This window comes from Orcinus orca, chromosome 3 (genome assembly GCF_937001465.1).
Source record: "Orcinus orca chromosome 3, mOrcOrc1.1, whole genome shotgun sequence".
Lineage (NCBI taxonomy): Eukaryota > Metazoa > Chordata > Mammalia > Artiodactyla > Delphinidae > Orcinus > Orcinus orca.
This window is the reverse complement of record NC_064561.1, coordinates 154,653,289-154,672,022: the sequence shown is the minus strand read 5'-3', so window position 1 is coordinate 154,672,022 and position 18,734 is coordinate 154,653,289. Positions and strand designations below refer to the sequence as shown.

The following is an 18,734-nucleotide window of genomic DNA, read 5'->3' as shown; positions in this document are numbered from 1 at the left end:
CTTGTTTTGAAGCACGGGCTGTAGGTACGTGGGCTTCAGTAGGTGTGGCGTGTGGACTCAGTAGTTGTGGCTCAGTGGACTCTACAGAGCAGGCTCAGTAGCTGTGGCATAAGGGCTTAGTTGCCCTGCGGCATGTGGGGTCTTCCCAGACTAGGGCTCAAACTGATGTCCCCTGAGTTGGTAGACGGATTCTTAACCGCTGCACCACCAGAGAAGTCCCGTTAAACGCCTCTTACAAAGTAAAAAGTGTTACAGAAACTGCAGATAATATTCCCCTTCCCGTGGGTTCAATCTGAAGCCAGCTTCTGTGGCGCTTATACTCCGCCAGCCCGCTAGGGCGGCGCTGCTTAGGAGGCCTCTGTCCCTTCGCGGAAGGCGCCGCTCTTGGCCTTGGCGGCGAGGCTGACGCTCGGAGGCGATACTTCCTGCCTGGTTTGCTGCTACTCTTCAGCAGCTGTTTGGGCTGTGGGGGTTGCTGGTTCTGTGGCGGGTGGCAGACCATGGAGCGCCCCGGACCCAGCGGCGGTGGGTTCAGTGAGGCGAGCGCCGGCGGGGTGGGTCGGGCAGGGCCGACGGCGCTGGGGGCTCCGCACTAACAAGGCCTTTTCTCTTTTCTCTTGTCCCAGTGACAGGCTCAGACGCATCAGGACCGGACCCGCAGCTGGCGGTCACCATGGGCTTCACGGGGTTCGGTGAGTGACTGCCCTAGGCATGGTCCCGTTTCATTTTGCAGAGATTTTAAGAGCCGCAGGTTGGGAGGGGGGCCCGAGGTGTGACCTGTGTTTGTCACCTGTGTTTCCGCAGTGCCAAGTTCTCATTACTTTAGCTCTAATGTGTTTATCTTGCAATTTTTAGACACAGTCTTCCCCATCCGTTTTCTAACTCCTGCCTATCTCTTGGGACCAGCTCAGGTGACACTTATGAGAAGGCTAGTGAGAAAGAAAGATTGCTTTGTGACCCACGCGGTGGAGGGTGTTGGTTGATGGAGGGAGTTGTCTCATTGCGTCCTGAGACTGAGCGCTAACCACTGACTGTGGTCTGTAATAAGGTGGCCCTTTTGGCAACAAATGGGCCATTAGGTGATGTTCTAATAGTAAATCTTTTATTTTATTAAGTTATAGTTGATTTATAATGTCATGTTAGTTTTAGGTGTACAGCACAGTGATTCAGTTATATATATTCACTTATATATGTATATTCTTTTTCCTTTTAGGTTATTACAAAATATTGAGTATAGTTCCCTGTGCTATACAGTAGTTCCTTGTAGGTTAGTCTTTTTTGATTCCAGTTTTTCTACTCCAGAATCTTCATTTCAGTCTCTCTTTTGTTCATTCATACATTCATTTATTCTGGTAACGTCTTGAGCCACAAAACATATTTACTTCTAGGTGGTCATGGCTACAAAAGTACTGTATACTTCTGTAGTATTTTGGTACTTATTTTTGTTTCAGTTCTTTTAAATAGCTTTCTCCCCAATTTCAAAGGGAGCACATGTAAATAGCAGGAAAATATAAAGAACCCAATAAATAAGAAGGAAGAAAGTAAAATCATTCATAATTTCATGTTCTAGAAATGAAGACTTAAAAGTTAGTTTGTTTTCCAGTTTCTCCTGTTGTAAGATCGTATATATGTACAGTTTTATATTCTTAATTATATAGAAATTGTTTAATTCTTAATAGTTTGAGGATTTTCCCATATTATAAAATGCTTTTCCAAAACATGATTTTTAATGGTTGAATAGTAGATAGAAATGCTATAATTTGTAATATTTTTAACTTTATCCCACATAGTTTCTAACTTTTATCAGTAATAAATAAACATTTTTATAAATAATTCTTTTATCTCCTTTTGTAAAAGGAGTTTTATGCATATTTCCATAGGGTAGATTTCTAAAAGGGACTACTTTGATAAAAAATACAGATATTAAAAAGTAACAAAAAATTGGGCATATAGCTTTTAAAGCTTCTTGATATATATTGTCATAATGCTGTTCAGAAAGGTGGTTTCAGTTTATAACAAAGTCAGTAGTGTGTAAGAAAGCCATTTTTATCATATTCTGGCAAACAAACATAGAATAGGTATTATTATTTAAAAAAAAAAAGTCAGTAAAAGCAAATACAACATTGTTTCCAAGCAGATTCAGGTTGTCAGAATGTCAGTTCCTTGTGGTTTCCTTATTTCCTTATTGGCTGTCTGGTGGGAGTTTCTTATCTCTTTTAGATACCTGCATCACTTGTCTTCTTGCCCCCTTCATCTTCAAGGGAACTGCAGCTCTTGTCAAGTTTCAGGTCTCTCTGACTTCTGCTATATCAATTCTGCATCTTTGCATGTAAGGGCTCCTATGATTAGATTGCGCTGGCCAGTATAATCTCCCAGTTTTTAAGTCCATAACCTTAATTAATCTGCAGAGTCCCTTTTACCCTGTAATGTAATATATTCTCAGGTTTCAGGGATTAGGATATGAATATTCTCTATTCTGCCTAGCACACCAGTGTTTTAGTTTCAAGGAGTAGGGTTTAGATGAATTACAGGAGGATGGGAAAGTTGGCTGGTTAATGTTATTTAGCGATGAGATTGTAATTAAAAATTCCCTGGAAAGTAAACTCTTTCTTCATTGATATTTTATGGTTATTTTGTAGCCCTACTATAAATTAGGTAGACTTAAGTGGTTATTGGTCAGTCAGTAAGTATTTATTTAGTACGTAAAGTTTGGCCAACTTAGTTCAGGAAAATCATAGTCTGCTACTTATTTCTGTTTTAGGGAAAAAAGCTCGCACATTTGATTTGGAAGCAATGTTTGAACAAACTCGAAGAACAGCAGTGGAAAGAAGTCGGAAAACACTGGGTAAGAAGTTCAGTTACTTGCTCTTTTATAGGATTAAATACTGTATCCAGCTTACACCAGTGTCCTACCAGTTATAAAATTATAAGGCTGAAAAAAATTTCAAAATTGTTAAAAGACCATATGTGCTGGTTCCTTTGGAAGCAGATGCCTTTTTGTCTTTGTTTTTTAAAAAGTTGTTTTTTTCAAAGTTGCATCTAAACAGGATAAGAAGGTCTGAGAGCTAAAATCTTTTAGTAGTGTGAGCTATGAACAAACAAGGATTCAAAATTAATTTATAAGAATCAGAGTAGTGGTTTCTTTATTACCTCTTCTCCCCCCCTCTATCTGATTCTCATTTCATTTTTTTCTTTCCTGCTTACAGCGGAACCAGTATTTGGAAGGCTGGGCGAGAGGTGGCTCTCAGAGCTGTGTACACCACTGACCGTTGACCCAGACAGTATAGAAAATTGAGACAAACAGTGAATGTGGCTGCTGCTGTTGAATCTCTGCATTAATAAGTTGTATCAGACATTTAATGAAGGCCTTAACTTCCAGACTGTGTGGTTTGATACCAGGTGGTTAGCAATTCTAGATACCACCTCAGGGTCTTAGAAGGAGACTGACTCCTCTACTGCTTTCTTTAGATCTGATTCAGATCATTCTTACACTAGAGAAAGGATAGATGTAACCTGATAGAGCAGAAAGGGCTAGAAGCCAGAGACAGGACTCCTGGAAAAATTTAAGTGAATGTTATTCCAGCACTTGTCATTGTTGGTTTTAAAATGATAAATTATGTAGCAGTAATATCTCATATTTGGGAAGCGCACTTGATATGAAATGTTTTTGGTTTTTGGAAGAATAACAGTTTTTGTTGTGTATGTGTGGTGAAAAGACAGCTATCTACATATAGTATGTATTTTTTTAAAAAACACTTTCATTTCTACATTCAGTGTAACATAGTAATGAACTCCCGTATACCTATCACACAGATTTAACTACTGTAACAGTTCATGGCCAGTGTTAGTTCCATTTACTTCTCCTCTTAGATTACTTTGACACAAATCCTAGGTACATTATCTCACCCATAAATATTTTAGTATGTCTTTAAGAGATAAGGATTTGGAAAGATCTTAACCAAAATACTCTTACTACACCTAAAAATATTAAATAATTTAATATTATCAAACAATATGTAAACACATGCTATCTGCAGCATACACGAATGTGTTATACACTTAATTTTTAAATGTTTTAGTGAACACTTACACTGTTACAGTATAACTTTCTTGTATTTACCTCTTTCAGTGTGTGATACAAAATGCTTTGAATAGGGATTGTCTTATTCTCCTACCTAAGTTTTATAGTCCCCAGGACCATGCCTTCCAAGATAGGTTCTCAATATATATTTGTGAAGATTGAATTGAATTTAAAACTGTAATACTGCCTTAAAAAAAATAAATCCTGCATCTTTGGAGAATGTTTTTAAATGGCATGATGAATAGTAAAGAGTTTGGGATTTGGAGTTGGAGGATGCAGGCTTAAGGGTTAACCCCACATTCCACTAGATGAATGACATTGGATGGATTTTCAAATTTCAGATCCTTAATTTCCCCATCAGTTTGGTGGCAATAATAATAAGATCTCTCTTAGAAGATTCTTGAAGGAATTAAGATGTTGGGCAGAGTACTTTTTAAACAGCAGTGTTATAAATATCACTTTTAGTTCCTGTCATTTTTCTTAGTGAAGTATGTATGCATTTAGCACCTAAGAGGAATTCCAGTAAAGAGTTATTACATTTTTAAAATTTTGAAAAATTACCTCAAGACCATGTATTCCTATTGATATTTGTGGATGGATTAAATGCGTTGAACTTTCTTGATTTAGTGTTACAGTCTTGGATATGGGCTGCTGTTTCTACCCCTGATCTAAACACAAGAATCCAAAGTTTGACTTACTTTTCTTAAAAGAAAAGTTAACAAATTCTGATATGGGCATATTTTATTTAATGATTGGTATTGGAATCTTTTCCTGGGCTTTGACATCAGACTTGAGGAAAATAAGAACTTTGGTCCCTTTTAATGGCAAGTTTAATTGTCTGTGTATACGGACGTGAAATTTTGGTTGTTAAATGCTCTAACAGAAAGGACGAGTTACTGTAAAACTTCAATAAAATATGTGTTATGTAAAATGTCAGGGAATAACGTTTCAAATTTTTTTGTTAATCTTTTACTTTGTAAAAGTTAATTAAGTATATGCTTTGCCTGCATTGGGTCTTGGTTGCTGCACACAGGCTTTCTCTGGTTGCCTTGTGGGAGCTTCTCATTGCTGTGGCTTCTCTTGTTGTGAGCAGGGACCCTAGGTGCACAGGCTTCAGTAGTTGTGGCACGCGGGCTCAGTAGTTGGGGCGCGTGGGCTCTAGAGCGCAGCCTCAGTAGTTGTGGCACCCGGGCTTAGTTGCTCCACAGCATGTGGGATCTTCCTGGACCAGGGATCGAACCTGTGTCCCCTGCATTGGCAGGCGGATTCTTAACCACTGTGCCACCAGGCAAGTCCTTGGATAGTTTGCTGTTAACCTAAATGAGAGTTGCATACATCTGGGGTGCTTTTGCAGAAATGGCTATCCAAAATTGGTAACTATCTGAGAGTAGAGAGTTAACAATAAAATGAGGTACTTGGAAGAATAAAATGAGGTGATGGGGGGTAGGTTAATTCACTTTTGTTAAGGGAACATATGGAGCATTTTTACAGTGTTTACAGTGTTCTTGGTCCTACGTTCAGTAAAAGTATGTGAAAATGATCCCCTTGGTCAGGGAGCTACAGTTTATTGAATTATGTTTCATTTTGGTTTGTCCTCAGTCAACAATGAGGAAAAAAAATATTTTTTTTCCTCAAAAATGTCTTTTCTTTTTTCTTCTTCTTGCTTTTATGAAGCAGCAGGTGACAGCAGAAGCCTCTCTGAATAGAAAATCCTTACTATTGTTAAAAAAAAAAGTTAAATTTTAAATTAAAAAGTTAGATCTTCACCAGGATGGGGCAAATAGTTTGGAGGATTCATCCCCTGGGAAGGAACTCTAGTTAAGTGGGTGGGTCATAGTTTCCAGATAGTCTGGTGACAAGTAAGCAATAAAGGGCTGTACTTTATGGCCCATTGGAGAGAGAGGCAGGCTCACTGTTTTATAAGGTAGGTGGTAGTCGTTGGATAATTTTACAGTCTCTAGAAAGTCTGGTCACATCAAGGAAAGTTACAGTTGTAGAGCCTCAATTCACTGCTTTGAGGCTTAATAGCTCTGTTACTTCTCTGCCTTGGATTTGTCAACTATAAAGGGAGGATAGTAGTATCTACTTAAACTGTATTGTATAATTGAAATTTGCTAGGACAGTAGAACTTAAATGTTATTACCCCCCCCCAAAAAAAGGTAAATATGTGGGGTGATGGTTGTGTTCATTGACTCCATGGGGAGAATTCTATCACAATGTATTTTTGTACCAAATCATCACATTGTGCACTTTACATATCTCACAGTTTTATTTGCCAGTTATACTCCAATAAAGGTGAAGAAAAAAAGTTTCTACTTCAGGGATTGTTATGAAGATTAAAGGAGTTAATTTTTTTTAACATCTTTATTGGAGTATAATTGCTTTGCAATGGTGTGTTAGTTTCTGCTTTATAACAAAGTGAATCAGCTATACATATACATATATCCCCATATCTCCTCCCTCTTGCGTCTCCCTCCCACCCTCCCTAGACCACCGCTCTAGGTGGTCACAGAGCACCGAGCTGATCTCCCTGTGCTATGCAGCTGCTTCCCACTAGCTAGCTATTTTACGTTTGGTAGTATATATAAGTCCATGCCACTCTTTCACTTCGTCCCAACTTACCCTTTCCCCTCATATCCTCAAGTCCATTCTCTACATCTGCGGTAAAGGAGTTAATTTACAGGAAATTCTTAAAAGAATGCCTACTACATAGCATAGTAAGCTCCATGTATTAGTTGCTATTATTTTTGTTAAATTAAGGTTGATATTAAGATGCTAATGGTTACTTTCAAAGAAGTCATAGAAGACCTAATAAAAAAATTGCTTAAATAAGAAAGGTTTAGTATTGCACTATGACAAGAACTCTGGAGTGGGGCTGTTCTGTCTCCTGCGTCCTGATATGAAGGACATGAAGTTTTTTCCCCTTTTTTCTGCTTTGCCAGCTTTAGAGTGTTGGCTTGTCCTAAGCAGACTGTCCTCATGTCTCAAAATTTTGTCAGCTAAATTTTGTTACATGCAGGTGACCACCTCCACAGGCTGAAAGGAGACTTTTGTGTAACACTGTTTAGGAGCAAGAAAACCTTTCTCAAATGTACCTTCAGCTGACTTCCCCTCACATGTTATTAGCCGGTATTAGTGTGGCACATCATTTGCAAAAACAGCCATTGCAAGAGCACTATGGTTGACTTGGAATCAAACTTCAGCCCCCCTGTGCAGGGAGGGGCCCAGCAGCTCCTGAAACACAGTGTTGCTTCTTACCTAGGGAGAACTGTGGTTTTGGCAAGGAGAAAGAGAGAAGTGGCTGTTGTGTAGGTGGCTAGTAACGTGTGCCTTAGTATCGTTTCCTGATTAGGGTCAGAACTGCCCCTAAGACCTGAGCCTACAGTTCAAGTGTGGCCTTCCCCGCTTCACTCTCCAATCCCCCCTCACCCTGGAGGGAATGGAGGGAATGTCTGGAGAAGCAGGATGAAGGTTGGAGCCCAGCAGGCTCACTCTTAAATTTGGGCATTATCCTTCTCTTATTGTTTTCAGCCTCCTCCAGCATCAGAGGGCCAAATTGTTAACTCCTAACCCAGCCCAGTGGAGAGCACAAAAAAATTAACCTGAGCTATGCCTTACCTCTTCCTGGAGAGTTTTATCTTCCATGTTTGAAACAAAAGGCTAGTTGTTGACGCTAGTTGCTGCCTATCTCCTTGTTACTCATCCTCTACATCCTAGCAACAAAAGACCTAAAGAGTACAACATTCCAATTAATAAGTGCCCTTTGATACTACTCAACTTTGGGTGTATTATTCTTCATTATTAACTTAAGAAGTAAATGTTAAAGATTATCTCAGGTTATTGAGGATGGTGGCAATTGAGAACAAGTCTTATTCATATAATTAATTTCCTTCCTATGTGCTTTCTGCCCCAGTTGTTGAGTGAGATTATCAGACGAGAAAGATTAGATTTCCTTGGATAAAATTTTTTTGTCTTTCCAAGGTAAACAACTCTGGAAACTAAATGTAAATCAACTTTCCTCATAATTTTGGTAGGAAGTCTCTGACCAAAAATCCAGTTTGGGAAATTCAGAAAGGAATGAAGTACTGAATTTTTGGTTTAAAACGTTAAAAGTGGAAGGTGAGATTACCTAAAATCTTACCTTTGAATGCTTTCTTCTGGTCACTTGCCACATCTTTTTACATAGTATAGTCATGGTTCATATACTGTTCACGTGTTAATTTTGCTTAGCATATCTGTTTATATTTTCTCAGATTTGTACATTTTCCATTACTATTTTTTTTTTTTTTTGGCTCTGCTGCATGGCTTGTAGGATCTTAGTTCCCCGACCAGGGATTGAACTCAGGCCACTGCAGTGAAAGCACTGAGTCTTAACCACTGGACTGCCAGGGATTTCTCTTCTATCACTATTTTTATTGACTGTATTTCATATTATGTTGATACACAGTAAACTTCAGTTATTTTCTCAGTGTTGGGCATTTAGATTGATAATTTTTTTTGCTGTTACTGGTAACATGTCTATGTTACATCTTTGTAACTATGTTAATTTATAGCATTTTAAATAATAACAAATTTTGAAGCCTAACTGTTGAAAAAATTTTATAATCTTTTCAGAAGCAAGAGAAAAAGAGGAAGAAATGAACAGAGAGAAAGAATTAAGAAGGCAAAGCGAAGATCTTGAACCAACATCTTCAGGCTCAAATGTGGCCAGAGATTGCTCTAAATCATCTTCCAGGTGCTTGTCTTTCTCAAAAGAATGCTATTAAACTACCTTTTTCTAGGCGTTCATAACACAATTTAGGCAAAGTTCCTGATACTAAAAGCTTGCATAATTTCTCCCATTTCAGGCAATTGTGTAAGTCTAGAACCAGGAAAAAGTCATCTGTCACATTGTAAATCAATTGGCTTTTTCTGAAGTGTTCCAGATGAAGTATTAAAATCTATGCCTTTTGGGCTTCCCTGGTGGCGCAGTGGTTAAGAGTCTGCCTGCCAATGAAGGGGACGTGGGTTCGTGCCCAGGTCTGGGAGGATCCCACATGCCGCGGAGCGGCTGGGCCCGTGAGCCATGGCCACTGGGCCTGCCTGTCCGGAGCCTGTGCCCTGCAACGGGAGAGGCCACAACAGTGAGAGGCCCGTGTACCGTAAAAAAAAAAAAAAAAAAATCTATGCCTTTTGACTGCAGAGCATAACTATGTAAAGTTGGAAAGATGTTGACAAGTTTATTATTTTTTTCATGTTTATTTTGTCATTTACATCTTTTGTCCCTTTCCCCAGACTCTGCATTCATAACCTTTTTTGGTAGGATCCTTTATGGAACTAGATAATAAGAAAGAATATAAATAGAGGCACATTATAAAGTTTATCGAGTTATAGGAGAAAGCAGCCATTAAAATTACTTTAAATTGAAATTTAATACTATGTAACTTAATTACTAAGAACTTTAAACAATATAAATAGGTGTATAGATATCAAATCTAGGTGGATAATATGAGAATTCTAATGTTGTTTAGATATATTTTAAATCATCAAATTGGTTACATAAACTATTCATGGCAAATTTCACCAGTGGATTTCACTATTTCCTCTTTTTACAGTAGAAAAACATAAAATATCTAAATACACAAAATATCACTTATACTATGTAATTGCATTTTTTGTTCACCCAGAAGGTGCATTCTTTGGTATCTCAGTCTAGGCTGTTGAGCAGAATATCTCTCCATAATAGTGTTGGTTGGTCTTTTCTATAACTTCTCTTTGCGGAGGGAAGGGATATCTATATGGGACTACAAGTCTGGTTCTCCGTTTTCATACCAGTGCAACCTTAACATCTATTTAGTCTCTGAAGCATATTAGTATCTTTGTATATATTAGTAAAGAGCAGGGGTCAGCAAACTTTTTCTGTCAAGGACAGATAGTAAATATTTTAGGAATTGGGGTCCATGTGGTCTCTTTCTCAACTACTCGATTCTGCCATAGACGACACGTAAATGAATGGGCTTATCTGTGTTCAGTAAATCTTTAAAAAACAAACACTGGGCCAAATTTTACCAACCCCTGCTGTAGAGTGTCCTTTCTTTATATTAGTCAAAAAATGCAGTTTAGCATTGTCTATGGTTTTATATCAGTTGTCAGTCTCACAATGTCTTTGGGTTTCAATATGATAGGGAAAAAAACCCTTTTTCCTAAGAGGAACATTTAGTATTTACCTTTAGTTTCTTACTTTTGGGATGATTTAAGATGTCAAAAAACTACTGTTGTGTTTTTGGAAATTTATCTTATTGCTAAGGTTTTGACAAACAAATGATTCCATTAATTGAAAATTGTAAAAATTTCAGTAGTTTTGTTGATTCTGTTTTTTCTGCAATACTAACTTTAAAGTCCAAAGATAAAGAACGTGCAGTATTGGTGTTGAGAATAAATTTTATTGATATAACAAAACCCAGCATTACTTTTGTCATTAGTGATTAAAATTACAGAACTACTGTTGAGATTATAATTACAGATCTTCTTGACTTATGATGGGGTTATGTCCAGATAAACCCATCATAAATTGCAAATATTGTTAAGTTGAAAATGCATTTAATACACCACCTACTGAATATCAAAGCTTAGCCTAGTCTGCCTTAAACATGCTCGGAACACTTATATTAGCCTACATCTGGGCAAAGCCATAGAACACAAAGCCTATTTTATAATAAAGTATTGGCTATCTCAAGTAATTTATTAAATACAATACTAAAGTAAAAAACAGAATGGTTGTATGGGTACAGAATGGTTGTAGGTGTACTGATTGTTTACCCTGATGATTGTGTGGCTGACTGGGAGCTGTGACTTGCTGCCACTGCCCAGCATCATGAGAGAGTTTGGTACTGTTTATTGCCAGTCCTGGAAAAGATCAAAATTCAAAATTCAGTGTATGGTTTCTACTGAATGAGTATTGCTTTCACACCATTGTAGAGTTGAAAAATCGTTAAGTCTAAATTGTAAGTGGGGACCATCTATATCAAATATAAAGATAGGATTGATGTATCAAGAAAAATAAAATAATACAACTTTATTACAGTATTTTGTTGATCAAAAGAATGGAAGTTTACTTATCCCTGTTTCAGAAGGCATTGAATGAATAATCCATGGCAGATGAATAGCCTGTCAGAAGCTTAACTGAGACTATATTAATATCAGATATATTTTATCTAGATTTTCTTTCTCTATTATAGGAGTCTTTAAGCTATTTCTGCTTAAACATTGAGTCTTGTTACTAGTGAAATAATTTCACTGTAGCTAAATTAAATTTGAAGTCCGTTTAAAAAAATAGCCATTTTAATAACATCTTTAGGGACTTCCCTGGTGGCGCAGTGGTTAGGAATCTGCCTGCCAGTGCAGGGGACACGGGTTCGAGCCCTGGTCCGGGAAGATCCCATATGCCGTGGAGCAACTAAGCCCGTGCTCCACAACTACTGAGCCTGGGCTCTAGAGCCCGCAAGCCACAACTACGGAAGCCCGCGTGCCTAGAGCCCGTGCTCCATAACAAGAGAAGCCACCGCAATGAGAAGCCGGCGCACCGCAACGAGTAGCCCCCGCTCGCCGCAACTAATAAACTACTATAAAATAAATAAATAAAATTAAAAAAAAAGAAAGAAAATATCTTGGACTACAACTTGTAGTAAATAAAGATGTTCTTATTTTAAAATTTATTTATTTCGGGCTGCGTTGGGTCTTTGTTGCTGCGTGCCGGCTTTCTCTAGTTGCGGCGAGCGGGGGCTACTCATCGCGGTGCGCCGGCTTCTCATTGTGGTGGCTTCTCTTGTTATGGAGCACAGGCTCTAGGCACGCGGGCTTCCGTAGTTGTGGCTCGCGGGCTCTAGAGCCAGACTCAGTAGTTGTGGAGCATGGGCTTAGTTGCTCCACGGCATATGGGATCTTCCCGGACCAGGGCTCGAACCCGTGTCCCCTGCATTGGCAGGCGGATTCCTAACCACTGCGCCACCAGGGAAGTCCCTAAAGATATTTTCTACTATATTAGTATGCATCCAATAAGTTATTTCTTGAATTTAGCACCAGGACGAAAAAATTCCTCTCTTCCCTAAGTGCTTTTTCTTATTAGACACTTGGAACACCATTGCTCTTTTTGCCATGGCTCCTAGAAAGCTTTTCACTCAATTTATTGTTCTGTGATTGTCTTATTCCACAACTCCAGTTTAGGGAACAGTGATTTTGTGCTGGGAACGAGCCTCATGTTCTGGGAAATGTTGGCACCATCTGGCTATAACTGAGTGCTTAGTTATCTTAAATATATTGCAACTTTTGCTTCCACTATTCAAAACATTAGTAAATTAGTGCCTCTAACATTTTTCATATTAAGGAAACACATGGAAACATCTAGAAATCAAGTAACTTTTACAAGGCCATTGAAGTCAATGACTGAATTGGTAATGGATTCAAACAAAACAATGGTGACTGACCTTTTGCCTATGCATTGTTTTTAAGAAAATATTTTAAGTTCACCTATGGGCGAGGCAGAGTTCTATATTCTAAGAGGTAAAGACAGTTAAGACAGGTTCCTAGGACTTCCCTGGTGGCACAGTGGTTAAGAATCCGCCTGCAAATGCAGGGGACACGGGTTCGATCCCTGGTCCGGGAAGATCCCACGTGCCATGGAGCAACTAAGCTTGTGCGCCACAACTACTGAGCCTGTGCTCTAGAGCCCATGAGCCACAGCTACTGAAGCATGTGTGCCCTAGAGTCCGTGCACTGCAACTGCTTAGCCCACGTGCTGCAACTACTGAAGCCCGTGCACCTAGAGCCCATGCTCCGCAACAAGAGAAGCCACTTCAGTGAGAAGCCTGCGTACCACAACGAAGAGTAGCCCCTGCTCGCCACAACTAGAGAAAGCCCGCATGCAGCAATGAAGACGCAACACAGCCAAAAATATAAATAAATAAATAATGTTTTTAAAAAAGAAAAAAGACAGGTCCCTATTCATAAGGACGTAACAGGCTAGGAATTCTTTATAGCTATGATTAGATAACTTCTTTCACTCTCATTTAGGTGTTTAATTTTACAATAGCTAGTGAAACTGGGTAGTTATCTGTTAGAAAGAAAAAAAGAGGATAAAGATAGTGATTTTGTTCTAAGGAGCTCATTTTTTCCTTTTAAAGACCTTCAGTTCTAACTAGAGATCAGCAAATAAACACTGTCAGATTTTAGTTTTCCCAGAGATAAAAAGGAAGTGGTAACTTCTTTTGCTGATCACCACAAGTACTATGCATTGGCACTGTATGAAGCAGTCTTTATTGGTCCTGAGAAGGGACATGGTATCCTTTTCCCTTGGGCAAAGAAACCATAATTAAAGGTAATTCTCTTTTGAAGTTTTGTAAAACACATTTTTAATAAAAAATAGGAAAATTCACAGTTGTTAAGGACTTTTAAAGGTTCTTTTGCCAGTGGCTTTCAAAATGCTTAAGGTAGCTTAAAAATAATTCCCTCTCAAAAAAAAAAAAAAAAAAGAAAAAGAAAAAAATAATAATTCCCTCTCATATATTAGGAAAGAAGTAACAGTAAATTATACAGGCAGAGAAAAATGTTAAATTTTCCTCAGTGAAGCATCTTAAAGTTTAATTTTTGCATATTCTAATTGCCTTGAAGCTATGCATTTTTTCTTGTGATTTTGATATATCTCCTTTTGAATAAATCTGATTACTTCTCCATTTATTTGAATTTTGACCTCATATTTTATATGTATGTTAATAAACTTTTTAGATTTGATATTTTTTCTTATTCTCATTTTCCCATCTGTTTGATAATATTGTTTTAGTGTATTTAAGATATCTCTTAGGCAATCAGTTTTCCTCACATAAGAGATTGTTATGCTGTTTTCTTTTTTCTAGATTTAATAAAAATTATCTTAAGAGTTTAAGTGAGAAATTATTATGAAGTATTTAAGACTTTCAAAATGGTGATAAAGTACAATACCCACTAGACAAGAAGTAAACTTTTGCTGTTAGGAGTGAACACTTCTGAGAACTATCTTCAATTGCATCCCCTTCCCTTCTTGTCGGAAGTAACCAACCTTCTAAATTTGAATTTTTTCCATGTATCTCTTTGTAAGTTTATTGTGTATCTCTGTTTCCCTAAGACTTAAATAATATTGTTTTGCATATTCAAAAATCTTTCTCCCCAGTGTCTAGTGTGCCACTTAGCATGTTATGCTGTAAACTAGCATGTACTGTTTCTGTAGTGTGTTCTTTTATATGATTGTGGACACTGTAAGGTTAGGGATATTTTTCCCCTTAATTAGACAAAATTTTTTTTTTTTTTGTGGTACGCGGGCCTCTCACTGTTGTGGCCTCTCCCGTTGTGGAGCACAGGCTCCAGACGCGCAGGCTCAGCGGCCATGGCTCACGGGCCCAGCTGCTCTGCAGCATGTGGGATCTTCCTGGACCGGGACACGAACCCTTGTCCCCTGCATCGGCAGGCGGACTCTCAACCACTGCGCCACCAGGGAAGCTTGACAAAACATTTTTGTTATGAAGTTTGTCATACATATAAAACTTTAGATAACCTTCATTTAAAGTAAAGAGAACAATGAAACCAACACCCAGCATGTGAGACAGTTGTAGAGCTTTATCAGTGCTTTGAAATCCTACTCCTTTGCTCCACAAGGGAAACCTTCCCTGTATTTATCTTTCCATCCTCTTTTTAATAATTTTATTATATATGAGTGTATTCCTAAATACATGTTGTTTTGTATGATTTCTTATTTTATATAGATGTCATTAATGCTGTAATGAATGTATTTTTTCAATTTGCTTTTTTTATTCAACAAGAGGTTTTTCACATTCATGTTGACAAGTGAATCTATAGTTCATTTTCAGTGCATTTTAGTTTTCCACTTAGAAATATACTACAGTTTATCCATTGCCTAGTCAATTTAGGTTGCTGTTTTTCTATACTATTATAAAATATGCTTTTAGAGATCTCCTTATAGCTATCCTCTGTTTTACTGTACAAAAGTTTCTTTAGAGTATATACCTAGTAGTAGACTTGCTAGGTCTTTGAGTAAGTACACGTTTATCTTTAGATTTGGGTCAGTTGTTTTCTAAAGAGTTTGTACCCACTTACTTTCCCACCAGCAGAGTGTAAGAGTTTCCGTTGCTCCACATCCTCATCAACACTTGTTATTGTTAGACATTTTTATTTTTGCCAATCTGATTGTTGTGAGGTGGTATCCTTATAGTGTTCATTTGCATTTTGATGATTACCAGTGTGGTTGTACATCATCATTTCAAAAGTTTATTGGTCATATATTTTTTCTTCTGAAGATATAGTAAGAACTATGTCTTCTGCAAGATTTTCTCTCAGGTTCCTTGTGTTCTCCCCTTAATTGGTGGTTTACTATTACTATTTTTTGTTTTTCAGTGGTATTTTTTTAAAAAATAAGTTTCAAATGTTAATATATTCTCATTTTAACCTTTTCTTTTGTGATGTGTGCCTTTTGTTTAAGAAATGAGTCCTTACTCTGAGGTCATAAAGATAACTTTCTATATTTTTATCTAAAGTTTTTAAGTTTTGTTTTCCATATTTAGGTCTTAAATCAACATAGGATTAACTTTTTTGTGGATAATGTAAAGATGTTATTCATTTTTATTTTTTGCTCCATATGAATAATCAGTTTCCCCAGCCCCTTTATTTTTAATTTAAAAAATTTAGTAGAGTTTTTTTTAGAGCAGTTTTAGGTTCACAACAAAATTGAGCCGAAGGTACAGAGAGTTTTCCATATATCACCTGGCCCAGTACATGCATAGCCTCCTCCATTATCAACAGCCCCCACCAGAGTGGTATATTTGTTACAGTTGGTGAACCTACACTGACACATCGTCATCACTCAGAATCCAGAGTTTACATGAGGGTTCACTCTTTGATGTTGTACCTTCTGTCAATTTGTACAAATTTGTAATGACATTTATCCACCACTATGGTATCAATCAGAGTAGTTTCACTGCCTTCACCATGCTCTGTGTTCCATCTCTTCATCCCTCCCTCCCCACAAACCCTTAGCAACCACTGATCTTTTAAATTTTTATCGAAGTAGGGTATACACATTACAAAGTCAAACATTATAAAGTCTCATTTCTCCCTGCTCATGATTCTGGCTTCCCAGAGGAAATGATTAAATTTCTTTTAGCATTTTTTTCCTTCAATTTACGTCTGTATTTCTAAATGTTTTCTTTTACTATGGTGTCTTGATTTTTTGAATTGGGGTAAAAATTTTTTTAACATAAGAATTTCCATTTTAAACGATTTAAATTATACAATTTAGAGGCATTAGTAATGTTTATAATGTTGTACAGCCATCATCACTATTTCCAAAAATTTTATCACTCCAAACAGAAACTTTAGCCATTAAGCAGTAATTCCCCATCTTTCACTGATGAACACTTGGGTTTCCATCTTTTGGGTATTGTGAGTGCAGTGAACACTGGCATACAGGTATCTGTTTGAGTCTTTGATTTTAATTCTTTTGGGTATATGCCTACGAGTGAAATTTCTGGGTCATATGGTAATTTTATGTTTAACTTTTTGAAAAACTGCCAAACTGTTTTCCACCATGGCTGCGCCATTTTACATTCCCACCAGCAATGTGTGAGGGTTCCAATTTCTCCACGTTCTTGCCATCACTTGTTACTTTCCATGTTTTGTTTTGTTTTTATTATAGTCATCTCGGTAGGTGGGAAGTGGTATCTCCTTGTAGTTTTTTTTTTTTTTTAAATATATTTATTTATTTTTGGCTGTGTCAGGTCTTGGTTGCTGCTTGCAGGACCTTTCGTTGCAGCATGCGGGCTTCTCTCTAGTTGTGGCATGTGGGCTCCAGAGCACATGGGCTCTGTAGTTGGGGCATGTGGGCTCTCTAGGTGTGGTGCGTGGGCTTAGTTGTCCTGCTGCATGTGGGATCCTAGTTCCCCGACCAGGGATTGAACCCACGCCCCCTGCATTGGAAGACAGATTCTTAACCGCTGGACCACCAAGGAAGTCCCTCCTTGTAGTTTTTATTTTCATTTCCCTAATGTCTAATGATGTTGAGCATTTTTTGATATGCTTATTGATCATTTGTATATCTTCTTTTGAGAAATGCATATTCAAGTCCTTTGCCCATTTTAAAATTGTGTTGTTTGTATTTCTGTTGTTAAGTTGTAGGAATTCTTTATACATTCTGGTTATTAACTCATCAGATATGTGATTTGCAAATATTTTATTCATTCTTTAGATTGTTTTTTTACTTTCTTAATATCCTTTGATGCATGAAAGCTTTTAATTTTGGTGAAGTCCAACTTACCTATTTTTTCTTTTTGTTGATCATGTTTTTCATGTCATATCTAAGAAACCATTGCCAAATTATAGGTCATGAAGATTTCTCCTGTTTTCTTCTAAAAAAACAAAGCTTTGGCTCTTACATTTTGCTTATTGATCCATTTTTTTTTTTTTGCGGTACGCGGGCCTCACACTGCTGCGGTCTCTCCCATTGCAGAGCAAGGCTCCGGACGCGCAGGCTCAGTGGCCATGGCTTACGGGCCCAGCTACTCTGCGGCACATGGGATCCTCCCAGACCGGGGCACGAACCCGTGTCCCCCACATCGGCAGGCAGACTCTCAACCACTGCTCCACCAGGGAAGCCCTTATTGATCCATTTTGAGTTCATTATGTATATGATGTGAGGTAGGGATCCAACTTTTTTTGTTTTTGTTTTATTTTTGACCCATCTGGGTGATTCTTTTTTTTTTAAAATAAATTTATGTATTTTATTTATTTTTGGCTGCATTGGGTCTTGCTGCGCACGGGCTTTCTCTAGCTGCAGCAAGCGGGGGCTACTCTTCATTGCGGTGCATGGGCTTCTCATTGCGGTGGCTTCTCTTGTTGTGGAGCACGGGCTCTAGGCGGGTGGGCTGCAGTAGTTGTGGCACGTGGGCTTCAGTAGTTGCGGCTTGCAGGCTCTAGAGCACAGGCTCAGTAGTTGTGGTGCACAGGCTTAGTTGCTTTGCGGCATGTGGGATCTTCCCGGACCAGGGGTCAAACCTGTGTCCCCTGCATTGGCAGGCAGATTCTTAACCACTATGCCACCAGGGAAGTCCCATCTTGGTGATTCTAATGTGTAACGTAAGGTGTGATTCCAGAGTAGTTTTCTATTTTATTTTATGAATGTTCAGCATTCATTATATGGTGATAATTTTCTTCACTGTTTTTTTAAAATGCACACTTATTATATATAAGTTACTTATTATGATAATTTGAATTCAGTTCTGGGATTGGTTTTTTGCTCTCTTGGCTGTATTTCATTTGGTCCTATATATTTTAAGTATGTTTCATGTTAGATTTTCTCCTTTGTAGCATGTTGAGAGTCTGTTTCACAGTGCATACAGATAATTTAAAAAACGTCTACAATGTTGTTAAAATTTGGCTTAGAGAAAGACAGTAATCTAAAACTACCCTTTTTATTTGCTTAAAGAAATATTATATGGGTATAAGTTATCATTCAGAAATCAAGAAGAAATACGTCATTTATCCTATGAAAAATAGCTGTAGGATAGTAGAGAAATACTGATATACTCCAGATTTGTAAGGTAGGAATCATTTAGACATTCGCACTTCCTTTTAAGAA

General features: G+C 37.8%; 1 protein-coding gene across 2 annotated transcripts in view; it reads left to right on the top strand.

Annotated features, from left to right (window-relative positions):
• Positions 1-377: 377 nt before the first annotated feature.
• WDR70 (WD repeat domain 70) overlaps positions 378-18,734 on the top strand; it is a 308,716-nt gene continuing 290,359 nt past the window's right edge. The window contains exons 1-4 of one of the 2 annotated variants that reach the window (XM_033421244.2): positions 378-525; positions 627-692; positions 2,762-2,845; positions 8,696-8,816. In XM_033421244.2, the coding sequence (XP_033277135.1) occupies positions 501-525; positions 627-692; positions 2,762-2,845; positions 8,696-8,816 (296 nt within the window). In that variant the 5' untranslated portion in view covers positions 378-500. The remainder of the gene's footprint in view (positions 526-626; positions 693-2,761; positions 2,846-8,695; positions 8,817-18,734) is intronic. The other variant, XM_012531649.3, reaches the window with a different exon arrangement.